Raw genomic sequence first — 14320 nt, 5'->3', positions numbered from 1 at the left:
ACTATTCAGTTGTGGCACTGCATAGGTTCATAGATTAGTACTAGGCTAACTGCCATTGTGGGCCATTTTAAGCTTAGCAAATTACCCCATGTGAGAATCAAACGTTGCACCTTGTGTCTGTAAGGTAAGCAGCTTAACCATTATGTCAGCCTCAAACCATGCAGTGAACAGTAAATGCCAGTTTTGTTTAAAATATATAGCAGGTTACTACACATGCTGCCTCTGAAGTTAACATGTGCTCCATCTTCTTCTGTCACCTCTCTGCAGTTCAATGACTTGACAGATGCTGCTAACCGCAATAATGAATCATTGCGCCAGGCCAAACAAGATATGAATGAATCTCGTCGCCAGATCCAAAGTCTTAGCTGTGAAGTCGATGCCCTGAAAGGAACTGTGAGTATCCCTATTTTATTAAATAAATAAATCATTAATTAACTAGGATGGCTCAGTGAGACCAGCATTCCCATTTCCAAGGTAATCCAGCAGCACAGGATGATAAGCGACATGATTTCTGTACTAAGAATAACAAGCATGTGAAAATCATTTTATTTTAATGCATTAATGCTATTGCATGGTTTGCAAAAAAGCTCTAATTATTTATTCATTAATTTGAATTTGATTACGAAAGTAGTGTGCTGATCAAGAAAGACCATTTTCAGGCACAGCCACAGTGACATGGAAAAAAAAAATCACATGATTTAAAAATACATATGGAGGATGCAGAAAGCACGCACACACACACACACACACACACACACACACACACACACACACACACACACACACACACACACACACACTGATAAACAGTACTCCAGTGGAAATACTAACATTACAATATTTAAAAGCATTGGTACTTTGAAGCTCATATCATGCAGTAAAATATCAATAGATACTATGGGGGGGTTTGCTAGTGTTACAAATAATTAGTTGCACTAACAGAAAACCAACAAAAAAAAACAAAAAAAAAAAAAAAAAAACAGATAAATAAAGTAAAAAAAAAAATAAAAATAATAATAATAAAAAATGGATGTTTCCAGTTATAATTTAATATATTAACGATGCTCTTTCAAAGAAGCCTAAAACTCATTTTCATCCCCAAAACTCACCTGGAAAAAATCTTAAAGTCCACCTACACTAATTAAAAAAAAATGCTTGGTATCTTATTCTAACCAGCAGCCAACTTCCTCCCATACTCTGCATGAACTGCATTGTGTAGAGTTCAACTCACCACTGGGGTGTTTAACTTCTAAGACACAGTGCTATTGGAAATGGATCCTAGAATAGGTAGGAGAACTACTGTGTAAATACAGAGTGGGGGAGTTTGGGCTGCTGTTAAGACTGAACCCTAGAATAGGTAGGAGAACTGCTGTGTAAATACAGAGTGCAGGGAGTTAGGCCTGCTGCTGGCACTGAACCCTAGAACAGGTAGGAGAACTGCTGTGTAAATACAGAGTAGGGGGAGTTAGAGATTCTGCCGGCATTGAACCCTAGACTAGGTAGGAGAACTGCTGTGTAAATACAGAGTGTGTGTGCGTGTGTGTGCGTGTGTGTGTGTGTGTGTGTGTGTGTGTGTGTGTGTGTGTGTGTGTGTGTGTGTGTGTGTGTGTGTGTGTGTGTGTGTGTGTGTGTGTGTGTGTGTGTGTGTGTGGGTTTGAGTGTGGAGGGGTGGGGTTAAGGCTGGCTGCTGCCAGCACTGATCCCTAGAATAGGTAGGAGAACTGCTGTGTACATAACTGAGGGTCAAGCAGACACCAAAATTGCACAGCATTAAAATAGCTTGATTCCTGGGACACGCAGGCAGAGCTATGATTGCAGATTTGGTAAATTGCAAGTCTGGGTGCTGCAAGGGTTGCATGGGGGGGGGGGGGGCTGAGTACCTAGTTCACCCATGTAAGTGAAATTGGGTTGCTATTTGATCCCTAAGTCTGGGTTCAGGAAATGTCATGTCTGGAGGAACAAGTTCCTGTTTGGGCTTTGGAACAGGAGTGTGGAAACTCACTTCTTTCTCTCCCAGGTGTTGCAAGCACAATTCAGCACATACAATCAACAGAGGTGGAAAAGTTAGGAAAAAAATACCATGCCTCTGTGAATGAAGGCTCACCTCTAGGTTGCACATAATATCCTGCTACTACCATGTCAATGTGAAGAAATGTTCACCTTTACTCTACTAAAAATACTATGCTAATATGAACGATGGCTCATTGTTTACTAAAAAATACAATATCTCTGTGAATGAAGGCTCACTTTTTTTCCACTAAAAATACAATATCTCTGTGAATGAAGGCTCACCTCAAATACCATGCCTCTGGAAATGAAGGCTTATCTTTATTAAAATAATGTCTCTGTGAATGAAGGCTCACTTTTACTATACTAAAAATACCATGCCTCTGGGAATGAAGGCTTATCTTTATTAAAATGCCATGTCTCTGTGAATGATGGCTCACCTCAACTTTATAGATAATATAATGTCACTGTTAATTAAGGTTTGCCTCTACTCTACCCAACTCTACTAAAAAATGCCGACATGAATTAAAACTCACCTCCGCTCTACTAACAATGCCATGCCACTATGAATGAAGGCTCATATCTACAGTAAGAAAAATACCATGTCACTGTGATTGATTGCTCACCTTTATCCTACCAAACATACTATGCTATTACGAATGAAGGCTTACTCTTTACTAAAATTTACCATGTCACTCTAATTGAATGCTCACCTTTACCCTACTAAACATACTTTTTGTTGTTGTGTCTTTCGGCTTTTCCCGGTTAGGGGTCGCCACAGCGGAACTGCGGTCCGCTAATGATTGGCAGTTGATTTTTGCGTGCTTTGAGTTGCCAGCCCTAACGCACAACCTTCAAAGAAGGTACGCCCATTCACGCATGTCTCCACAGTAGACGCTCTAACTGAGAATCGAACGGGACAACGTCTTGCTCTGAGGCGACAACGCTACCGCAGCACCACCACCACGGATACCCTACTAAACATACTATGTTATTATAAATGATGGCTCACTCTTTACTAGAATTTATCATGCCTTATGAATGAATGCTTACCTTTACCCTACTAAACATACTATGTTATTATGAGTGATGACTCACTGTTTACTAAAACTTATCATGTCACTGTGGACGAATGCTTCCTTTACCCTACTAAACATGCTATGTTATTACGAATGATGGCTCACTCTTTACTAAAACTTACCATGTCACTGTGAATGAATGCTCACTTCTAATTTACTCTTGCCACAATCTTTCAGGTTGCAGTTCAGTCCAACTGTGAAAAAAGGAGCAAATAAGTCATTAGAATGAGGGCTAGATGGTCAAGTAAAGTGTGGAAAACCATGTTAAAATACATGTACATTAAGTACATCCTGGTATCAGTTTGTATCTACATCTTAGGAGTGAGGAGACTTTCAAATCATGGAAATTGATACAGAAGGGTTTTCCTAGTTTAAACAGTAATTAGATGATTGTCAGAAGGAACAGAAAAACACGTTTCAGTGATCTCTGCTGAATGTTGTGCCTTTCGGCTTTTCCCAGTTAGGGGTCGCCACAGCGGAACTCCGGTCCGCTAATGATTGGTAGTTGATTTTTACGTACCGAGTTACCAGCCCTGATGCACAAACTTCAACGAAGGTACGCCCATTCACGCATGTCTCCACGCAGCAGACGCACTAGCTGAGAATCGAACCGGACAGCATCTTACTGTGAGGCAACAGCGCTATGCATCAGATAAATGCTTAAGTTACAAACAGCTGTAGCAGAATGTCACATAACATCCAAATCTTATATCAAACAGGTTAGGTAACTACAGCAGTTGGTGTAAGTCCCAGATGTACAGCGAGTATGATCTGAATGTTAAAGCAGCAGGTCTGAATGTCCATGATAAAGCAGGTATCATAATCACAAAGCCACACTAAGATCAAGTAGCCACTGAAAACTGCATGCACTTTATGTACCGTCTCAACATTTGAACAGAAGAGCCACCGTGATAACAGGTGTGATGTCATTAGCATTCGCTACTTTACAGGCATTAAATAGCATTAAAGAAGAAATAAGTGAACATCTGTTTGTGACACTGGTAATGCCCTGACCTTTTCCCTACTTATAGAGCTAGTCTCACCAGTTGCCCCTGTCAAAGGGGATGTTGGATCGTTTAAATTAAAAAGAGTATCCACATCATGTGGATCACTTTTCTGTATCCTGCTTTTCAGTCAGACACAGCAATAAGTAAGAGAATCCATTTTATTAATGTCAAAAATTCACAACTATTAAGAAAAGTAAATAAGTACAGGTGAATGAGAATAATAAAAGAAAGACTTCATTTTACTTTGTGTACTGTGGCGTACAGAATGAAGCCCTGCTGAGACAGATGAGAGAAATGGAGGAGCAGTTTGGTGTGGAGGCAGCTGGATACCAGGACACTGTGGCCCGTCTTGAACAGGAGATCCAACATCTGAAAGATGAGATGGCGAGGCACTTGAGGGAGTACCAGGACCTCCTCAATGTTAAGATGGCACTTGACATAGAGATCGCCACATATCGCAAGCTTCTGGAGGGAGAGGAGAGCAGGTAAGGCTCACTGCGTCCGCATCTGGATCAGTAGGATTTCCCTTTTTTAAAGTTTGGATTTGGCTTATACATTTCTAGAATTTAATCACTGTTTGTTCATTCAGGGACACTTGCATGACTTTTATAGCAAACCGAATCCCATAAAAAACGAATTAAACTTCTAAGGTGAAACTGCAGTCATATTCAGCAGAAACAAGTATATGTACTGCCAACAATTGATATTTCTGTTATTATAATTTAAATCCATTCCTGAAAATAACCCATATACATGTATGACTAAACAAACTTAAGAGTTTTTTGTTTTATAAACATTCTCTACAGTTTTTGTTACGGAAAATGTATGCTGATATTTTGATTTAATTTTTTAAATGTGTAAAATGATAAACATGAGCTGCTGATGTGCCAGAGCTTAAAGCTCTGTAGACAATGACATGGTTAAAATTCTATTTCACATGTTCTGTGAAGACACAGGAAGAACATTGTCAATAAAATAAAATAAAAACTCTGCAAATTACAATACACATTAGATTTATCCATGTAAAATTAACTCTGGATCATTACTGGAAATGAATACTGTGAAATGGGAGATAAAAGCAGTTTTTGAACTAAATTATATTGTTGACAAAATGAGTGTACACTATGCACCTTCATGACACTTAGAAAGTGTTCTTTTGCAAAGTTTCAATTCCCAGCTCACAATTAAGATAGCTAGTGAATCACAACTGGTTCTGCAACTTATAAGTAAAGGTGTGGTATCTAGGTCCAGTGAGTCATTATTCCACTGTATTTGGCCTTCATTAGACCTATCATTGAGTACAATGCCCCGTTTGGTATATACCTAACCAGGCACATCCAAGAATTGCAATGTCCGCAGAGGTTCCTAAAAGAACACAAGATGCAAGTAACATGTACTGTGCAGACTTCTCAAAGCCCAATCTCTGTATTCTGTCTCCTACAAGTTGTTGAGGGGAGATCTACACATGAAATACAAGACAATGACAGATCCCACTCTGATAGACCTCCTGCATATCTGCAAAACAAACAGTACCAGAATTACCCATTCTAAAGACTTAAACCTTGTCTGTGATATAAATAGGACCTGCTGGAGTGACAGGTATGTATGCCAGAGACCACCCCTTTTCTGGAACAGGCTCCTCATCTATGAGAAGCAGAGTTCCTCCCTAACCCAATTCAAGTGTAACATGGACAATTAGATTGAGAACAGGAAATTCATCCCTGTTTTGGAACCTATGTCTCTAATGGCAAAATTAGTTGTAAATGGTTTATCTCTCAGGTCCCTGCTTATAAAATGTTTCTTCTCCCAAATCCTTGCTTTCACTTACTAAGGGTACCAGAACTTCATACTTCAAAAATACAAATTCACTGATTTTTGTAGGAGACAAACCCCTTTACTCTCTCTCTCTCTCTCTCTATATATATATATATATATATATGTACATACTGTACATACTGTACATACACAGCACAACACAACACAACACACACGCACACACACACACACAGACACACACACACACACAGACACACACACACACACACACACACACACACACACACACACACACACACACACACACACACACACACACACACACACACACGTACTGCATGGTTGTGCAACCTTGAGGAAAAAGAGAATCAGTCAAAAATAGTGACAATATTAACAACAGCAATTCCATTAAAAGAAAAAAACACTTTCAGGAGATTATAAAATAGATGAGTTCTAACCATATATTTTTGGCGTTTCTTGAGTTACATTTCATTGACATGTGAGGAAGCCCTCATGAAGTAGTACTTTCATTTACTGCTTTCTTGACCAGCACACTGTTGAACACATCATCAAGGGGCACAGAGCTGACTCTGCCTTAAGCAGCAGCTGTTTGTAGCTCAGTACCAATTCTTTAACAGAGTGTCAATCCTCAGGATCTATGCCTTTTTAAACATAATAATTATCAATCACAATGTGACATCCCCCACTCTGGGCCAGTAATCAAGGAGCCTGAATCCTCACCACTGACACTGGAGAGGGATGTTCACTTGGAATACAAATGGATACACTCAGTATTTCCAGATGCAGACCTCTCTGCATCAGGCACAATTTCCCTTAAGAGCACACAGGGAACACAGTCACATGAGTCTGGATTTTTCTGTCTGTCTCCCTCCAGGTCCTCAGTAAGACTCCCCACTGGTACAGCTTCAAAGTTAAGTCCTCAGCCGAGTGCCCAAACCAAGTCCTCCACCACTTTTCTCTGTGAAACCAGTGCTTCGTGTCCCTGCTCCAAGTAGCTGGCACACACACACTTTGAGATTTGATTTGCACACATATACACACACACACACACACACACACACACACACACACACACACACACACACACACACACACACACACACACACCTGGGAAAGGCTGGCACAGGTTTACTAGCTATGCCCCCTTCTGCCCAGACTACAAGGTAGTTATCACTGCCACCAGGCACTACAAACCCTGCCACCTAAGGCATTTGCAAGGGTACCCAATTATACTGAGTGAAATTAATATTAATACAAATGGTATTGTTGACCAAACCGTCAGACTTTCAGGAATGGCCACAGTTATCACCAAATAAATATATGCAAATACTCTCAAAGCTTAAATATTTTCTAAAAAGGATCAGCCATAATGAAAAGTTTAAATATATTTAACAGTAAATAACAAAAGAACAAGAAAATACTAAATATCTATTTACAGTAAACACCAGAGTTTCAGCCACTGGAAATATTAAAAACAACACAGCTGGAAAGATTCACACATTTTCAAAAAAAACAATACTTAACTCTTCTCACTATAATTTCTTGATTGAGCTAGATAATTACTGTTCCTGCTTACTGAATAGAGCAAGGCAAGATGATGTGGGTGAGTGGTCCTTGTTGAATCCAAGACAGAATGCAAAATACAAAGAGCAATCTTATGCTAATATCTAACTATTATTTCTGGCTTACAGAATGACATCACACGCATCTGGTCATCTGACTCTGTTTCCTGCACTATCTGCCATCACTAGCAGCTGTCAGGGTTTAACACCTATGTGTTACCATGCACACAGACAGAGCTTTGCTCAGATCTGCTCTAGCTGCTGGAAGTCATAAAACCATTTTAGCACTTCTACTCCTCCTACAGGGCTACAAAGCCATACTTCTTACAGACATTGCATCTCTGGCTTCATTCATAACTGTGAGATAACATCTTTATAGCCTAGGCCCATAATTTTTAATTTCTTACTATTTTCAAAGTTTGATGCAGCTGGATTGTGATTAATCTCTTCTCTTCCAGTATCCTCTGTTAAAACATGTACATTCAATTCAGTTAAAATAATATATGTACATTTCTTTTCTTTCATGCAGGGCACACTGTTGATACATTTTTAACACAATGAACTTTACAAATTAATTTTTAAGCACAAGCATCTGTACAAATCAGTTTCATACATAAATGACATATAATTCTTTATTAAATTTCAGCTAGCTGTGCTGGCATATGTTACATATCCACTGTTCTACTTCTCATGGCATGGCTGCTAGTTCCTGCTGTTGAAACACACATTTTAACCAGATAAGTGGACTTCTCCAAAGCAGACCACTTTCATCCTTGTCCAGGGGAAACAATGAAAAGAGCAGTTAACAATGATAAATTGCAAAGAAGGTACAAGAGCACTAAGAATTTACAGTATCACAAAAATAATGGCAGTAGTACATTCAGTGAAGTTGGGTTTCACAGTACTCCAGGACACATAAGTCTGAGGTCAATAGAAAAAAAAATTAGGCCTCTCAAATGATTTAGCATTGCCAACTGGAAAAGCTGGAAAAAGAAGGCTGGGGCTGAGACAGATGTGTTAAGTCCATGCTTGGCAGTATGATTTAATATATTACAAAGGGTCCCCTACAGAATTTCGAAGCTTAAAACTTTGAAATTCATATGATCGAAGTTTTAAAACTTTGAAATCCTGAACGGAGATCGACAAACAGTGCAGAAAGGGAGATTTCCCCTTTCCTCACTGTAGTGCGATCTCAGAGGTGGTATATTTAAGTAGCGGGGGTGTGTGGGGTTGCTTGCCCCCCTGCCAGAACATATTTTGTGACGTGTTGACTGCTTTTTTTTGGGAGGGGGTCTTAATTTCGAGATTCCAAGATCTCGAGTTTCTGAATTCAATATTCTGAACCTTGGGATTTTGGTACTTCGAAATTAAGAAGTGAATCAATTACAAAGCATTGGCTTCTGTTTTCCCCAAGTTATTAAGCTATGCATAGATATAAACTGTACTGAAAGAAAAGCAATAAGTTACATGGTATCTTAGCTCTCAACTTCTTACCTCCAGAATCAGGGATCAGACCAGAAATAATTCAGGGGCAAAGGGCATAGATCAGGAACACACATATTAATAGTTCTGACTTGGAAATTTGACAGAATAAGATCATCAAAATGCACTTTCTGATGCAAAAAAAAGACTGTAACAGTAATGTTGGGTATTATTTGTTGACTGAATCCATCACAATTTCTGAAAAACATATAACCACGAATTAATGAGGGACAGGGCAACATTTTCAACCAAAACCAATGGAGTGCCTGAGTATCAGTGAGATTTTAGATGTCAGGATGGTGTTCCACAACCTAAGCTTGAAATAATAGCTGCACTGTTGCTCTCTAACTATTTACCCAGGTATACGGATAATGCTGGCTCTGTTTTTGTCAGACTTACCAGAAACTCAGGCTCATAGTTTTTCAGTCAATATGGGGCCTGTTCTCTGGAAACCAGCTCAAAATGATGTAAGATATACCTTTATAATTATGGTTTTCAGATTTCAGTCTGACAATTTCATTAAGGTTAGAGCTAAATGCGTAAATTATTTCCAATATTGAACCCAGATAGCAATTTTGTGTGTGTATGTTAGTGTACATGTATATATGTGCATGTGTGTGTGCATGTGTGTGTGCGTTTGTGTGGGTGTGTGTGTGTGTGTGTGTGTATATATATATATATATATATATATATATATATATATATATATATATCTGTATGGATCTAGGACTATTGAACAATAGTTCAATAGTCCGAATCCACAATCACCGAACACACTTTAACGAAAGTGCTTTCACTGAAAAAGTGCTTTCATTAAAGTGTGTTAAAAAAAAAAAACATTAAATTTATGTTTTTGCAGGGGGGCAAGCCCCCCTGCACGCCCAGCCCCTCCCCACACCCCCCTACTTTAATATTCTCACTCCGAGGTCACACTACAGTGGGGAAAAGGGAACTTTCCCTTATCCGCACCAAAGTACAACCTCCGCAACAGGCATACTTACGTGAAAGTGCTTCTTTGGTGAAAAGCACTTTCGCACAAGTATGCACAGCCGAATCTGTTTTGGTGATGTTGCCATTCAGGGATCTGTACGGATCCCATATATATATATATATATATATATATATATATATATATATATATATATATATATGTATATATGTATATCCCCTTCTAAAGCCCGAAGTTACAAAACTCTGAACTTCAAAAGGCTAAGACCAGTATCTGCATCTTTATACACAGACACACACACACACACACACACACACACACACACACACACACACACACACACCTATATATATATGTATATATATATACATATATATATATATATATATATACATATACATATATATATATATATATATACATATACATATATATATATATATATATATATATATATGAGTCTACTTCAGTCATTCGAACTTTTACAAATTCGAACCACATATGGCCGAGACCATATATTCGAACTTGTAAAAGTTCAAAAACTGACGTAAAACCACAAAAAGAAAAAAACACAAAATTACACATCTATAGCAGGGGGGCTACACCCCCCTGCACCCCCCACACTGCCCTTACTTAAATATACCAACACCGAGATTGCACTACATTGCGGAAATGGGAGATCTTCCCTTTCTGCTCTGTACGGCGATCTCCATTCAGTCAGATCGGGCTTTTATAAGTTCGACCATATCATCTCAGCCATATGTAGTTCAAACTTATAAACGTTCGCTCGACTGAAGGGGACCTATACATATATATATATATATATATATATACATATATATATATATATATATATATATATATATATATATATATATATATGGATCTACTTGACAAGATCAAAAGCTCACAACGCGTACAACCACATGGCTGACACCACATCACCAACAACCGAAATCTAGAGATTGGAAGAAAACTATGAAAAAGGAACATAAAATTCCCTTTCAACTGCTAGCAGGGGGGCTCCACCCCCCTGCACTCCCCACATCCCCTGTAATTTTAATATACCAACTCCAAGATCGCACTACAGTGCAGGAATGGAAATCATTCCATTCTGCACTATAGTGAGATGCCGGTTCCGCATTGTCGGCATTCCGAATGTCGATCATATGGTGTCAGCCATATGGTTGTCGGCATTCTGGAGTGTCGGCAATATCAGGTATATATATGCGTGTGTGTGTATTAAAAAAAAATATATATATGGTTTACTATTAAATGTGCGAATGCACTCCGTGCGAACGGCGACCCCATCGACGCGTTTGCGTGAACCGAAACACCGAAACCATTTCGATAGCGAACCGAAACCACGAAACTCAGACGATCGACATTACCGGCCGCGCAACACCTCCACGCCCATGCTACCATGGGTCGGATGGGGGCAAGGTTTTGCCGTTCGCACATCTGGGCGTCGGTGTTGTGACGTTCGCAGTTCCGCGTTCGGGCAATGCGCGTCGCACAAAACGGGATCGACAATTTGATAGTAAACCTATATATATATATATATATATATGTATGTATATATATATATATATATATATATATATATATATATATATATATATATATGTATATATATACGCACGCACACACACACACACACACACACACACACACACACACACACACACACACACACACATACTATTGGATGTGCAAAGCCAGCACAGTCAAATCCAGGAAGAGAAAAGTGAAAGGGCCAAATGTTAGGCGTGCAAAAAGTTCAAAAGACTGAACCTCTGGTGTTACTCCCTCCCTTCCACACCAGAATCAATGATAGAGCGTGTTCCTATGTCAAAAGTGGTGGGTACTTTTGAGATTCAATATTTTACACTGTTTTGAACTTTCAGTGATCATGGATTCAACTGTGCCGGCTTCGTACACCCAATAGAAATCCACATATATTATATGTTCTGCCTTTACTAATATACTGTTATTGTTTACATAAATCAACACTGCCTTTATTTATTATTAGCCTTTTACAGATGGATGCCATGATATGGCTGAACCTGTTTTTTCAAGTACAAATAACAAACGAATAACAATATTAATGGCTCCCTATTGAAATGCTGAGTGCTGGCAAGATGAAAAAGAGACTGAAAACACAAGAGAAGAGTGAATTTCAAAAAACACTCTTCTTTAAACATCTATTTGCAGGTGGGGCAAGCCCTCCTGCACCTCTCATGTAGGGGGCAAACCCTCCACCCCTGAAGTTTTTATATATATATATATATATATATATATATATATATATATAAACTCCAAGATTGACATATCTCGGGGAAAAGGGAATATTCCAAGAAATGGCATCTCTGACTTAGTATGTGTAAGTCTGATCTTTTGGATGTTCAGTGTCCTCCTTATATTGGGACTTATTTTAGTAGGTCCCGATATTTCAAATGGGTACAAATATGGATACTAGCATGAGTGAATCTAGTGACAGCAATAATATGAGGAATGAAAAAGCAGTCAAATTATCTGTTAACGTCAACTGGCACAGTGAAAACAATCCAAGAGATAATTAAGAGACATTGGCATGTTCTGGGTGGCTTAGACGTTCTGAAAAAGAGCAAATATGTGGGAGAAACACTACAGAGCAAAAAAACATTAAAGCAAAAGTTAGGTTATAAACAACAACATATGCTTAAACAAAATACTACTTTCACTTAGAAGAAAGACATATTTCCATGCCTGAAGTGTTTTTTTCCTGTAAATTTATATGCAGATATGACTTTTTCATATATAGCCTATTAATAATAGAAAATATTATTTTAATACTTATGCTGCTTGTAATAGCAAGAATATAGGTTATACTGTGAATTGCCACATATGCACTAATCTCAAGTTAAAGGAATACATTTGTGATCAACTTTCTGATATCAAGAGAAGTGTGCAAACTAATTCTCTGTTCAGACATATTAGGGAAAAGAGGCAAGAACACTACTTTGAGTTTACAGTTTTACAAATGATTGTAAAACGCATTAGAGGTTGTGATTTTATTAATGAGATAGAGTGCTCTGAATACAATTGGATTAACAGTCTATGATGCAGACAGTCACCCTGGTAATCCATACTGAAATTGTTTCAGTATAAAAAGATAATGTTTTTTTTATTTTTTAAGCCTTGCTTTAAACTTTGCATAAATCAAAATGCAGATGTGTAACAGTTTATATATATGTGGAAGTATACAAAAGGGACCATAAATTTGAAACTAGAGTGTACAGGAAAAACACACACTGTAATTCCTACCTACATTTTGACAGTTATCACCCCTTACACTGTAAGAAAAACATAGTTAAAGGGCAGTTTGTGAGGGGTTCTAGGATGACAAGTAGAGATTCAGATTTTATGGAAGAATGCAATAAATTAGAGAGTATGTTCTTAGAAAGAGGTTACCCTAAACAATTTATTCATGACATTAGAAAAGAGATAGAAATGGGCAGGAAAGATACATTTCAGCCTATAAAAGGGCAAACTGAGGGTAGGAATACAGATGGTGAAGGTAAAGGTGTTAACGAAGGGAATGAAAAATTGCAGAAAAGATTTGTGATGGAATTTAACACGTTTAATCAAGATATAAAAGGTATATTTTCAAGGGAATGGGAAAGATTTTTATCTTTCACAGATATGGAGGAAATTAAAACTCTAAAACTGCAATTTATATACAGAAACCCACCAAATATAAAAAGTAAATTAGAAAGGATGGGAGTAGATAAGAAGGAAGTTAGAATAGAAGGATGGGTACCTTTAGATGTGGAAAATGTCCACAGTGTCCCTATATTATGAACAAAGGAGAAATATTTATTGAAAATAGAAAAAGGAAGATAGAAAGCAAGCACGTTTATAATTGTAACACTCAAGGGGTAGTTTATTTAGCAGTTTGTCAAAAATGCCATTCATTCTATGTGGGTAAAACCGAGAGGTTTTTTAAAAGGCGAATTTATGAACACATTTATGATATTAAAAAGACTAGGGAGACAAATGCACTTTATAGACATACTAAATGTTGTGCAGTAGCTAGTTTTTTATTTTTTGTTTTGGAACAAATAAAACCGGATGCTAGAGGAGGTCCATGGGAGGAAATTTTGGAAAGTTGGGAGTTGTGGTGGCAGGTTAACCTTGATGCAAGCAGGAAACCTGGACTAAATGAAAATCTTTCTATTGGACCATTATTAAAATTAAAAGCTAATAAGATATGAGGTTGGGTAAATCCATTTTGAGTTGTTCTCCACAAGTTAGGTTTTTAGGACACAGTTTTTAACTTAATTTTTTTATATATAAAAATTTTTTACATATATATTTTTTTATTTCCAAGTATTTAATTTGATTAAGTTTAATCATTTTAGATTCAGAATTTTAAATTTGATTTATTGTGATACA

At 37.8% G+C, this 14320-nt stretch overlaps 1 protein-coding gene across 2 annotated transcripts in view; it reads left to right on the top strand.

Annotated features, from left to right (window-relative positions):
• PRPH (peripherin) overlaps positions 1–14320 on the top strand; it is a 114898-nt gene that overhangs the window by 87173 nt on the left and 13405 nt on the right. Inside the window, exons 5-6 of one of the 2 annotated variants that reach the window (XM_044083774.1) lie at positions 268–393; positions 4358–4578. In XM_044083774.1, the coding sequence (XP_043939709.1) occupies positions 268–393; positions 4358–4578 (347 nt within the window). Of the gene's footprint in view, positions 1–267; positions 394–4357; positions 4583–14320 lie in introns of those variants that run through there. The other variant, XM_044083775.1, reaches the window with a different exon arrangement.

Source organism: Protopterus annectens, chromosome 9.part0, assembly GCF_019279795.1.
Source record: "Protopterus annectens isolate FY-2018-M chromosome 9.part0, PAN1.0, whole genome shotgun sequence".
Lineage (NCBI taxonomy): Eukaryota > Metazoa > Chordata > Ceratodontiformes > Protopteridae > Protopterus > Protopterus annectens.
This window is presented reverse-complemented; position numbering and strand designations above follow the sequence as displayed.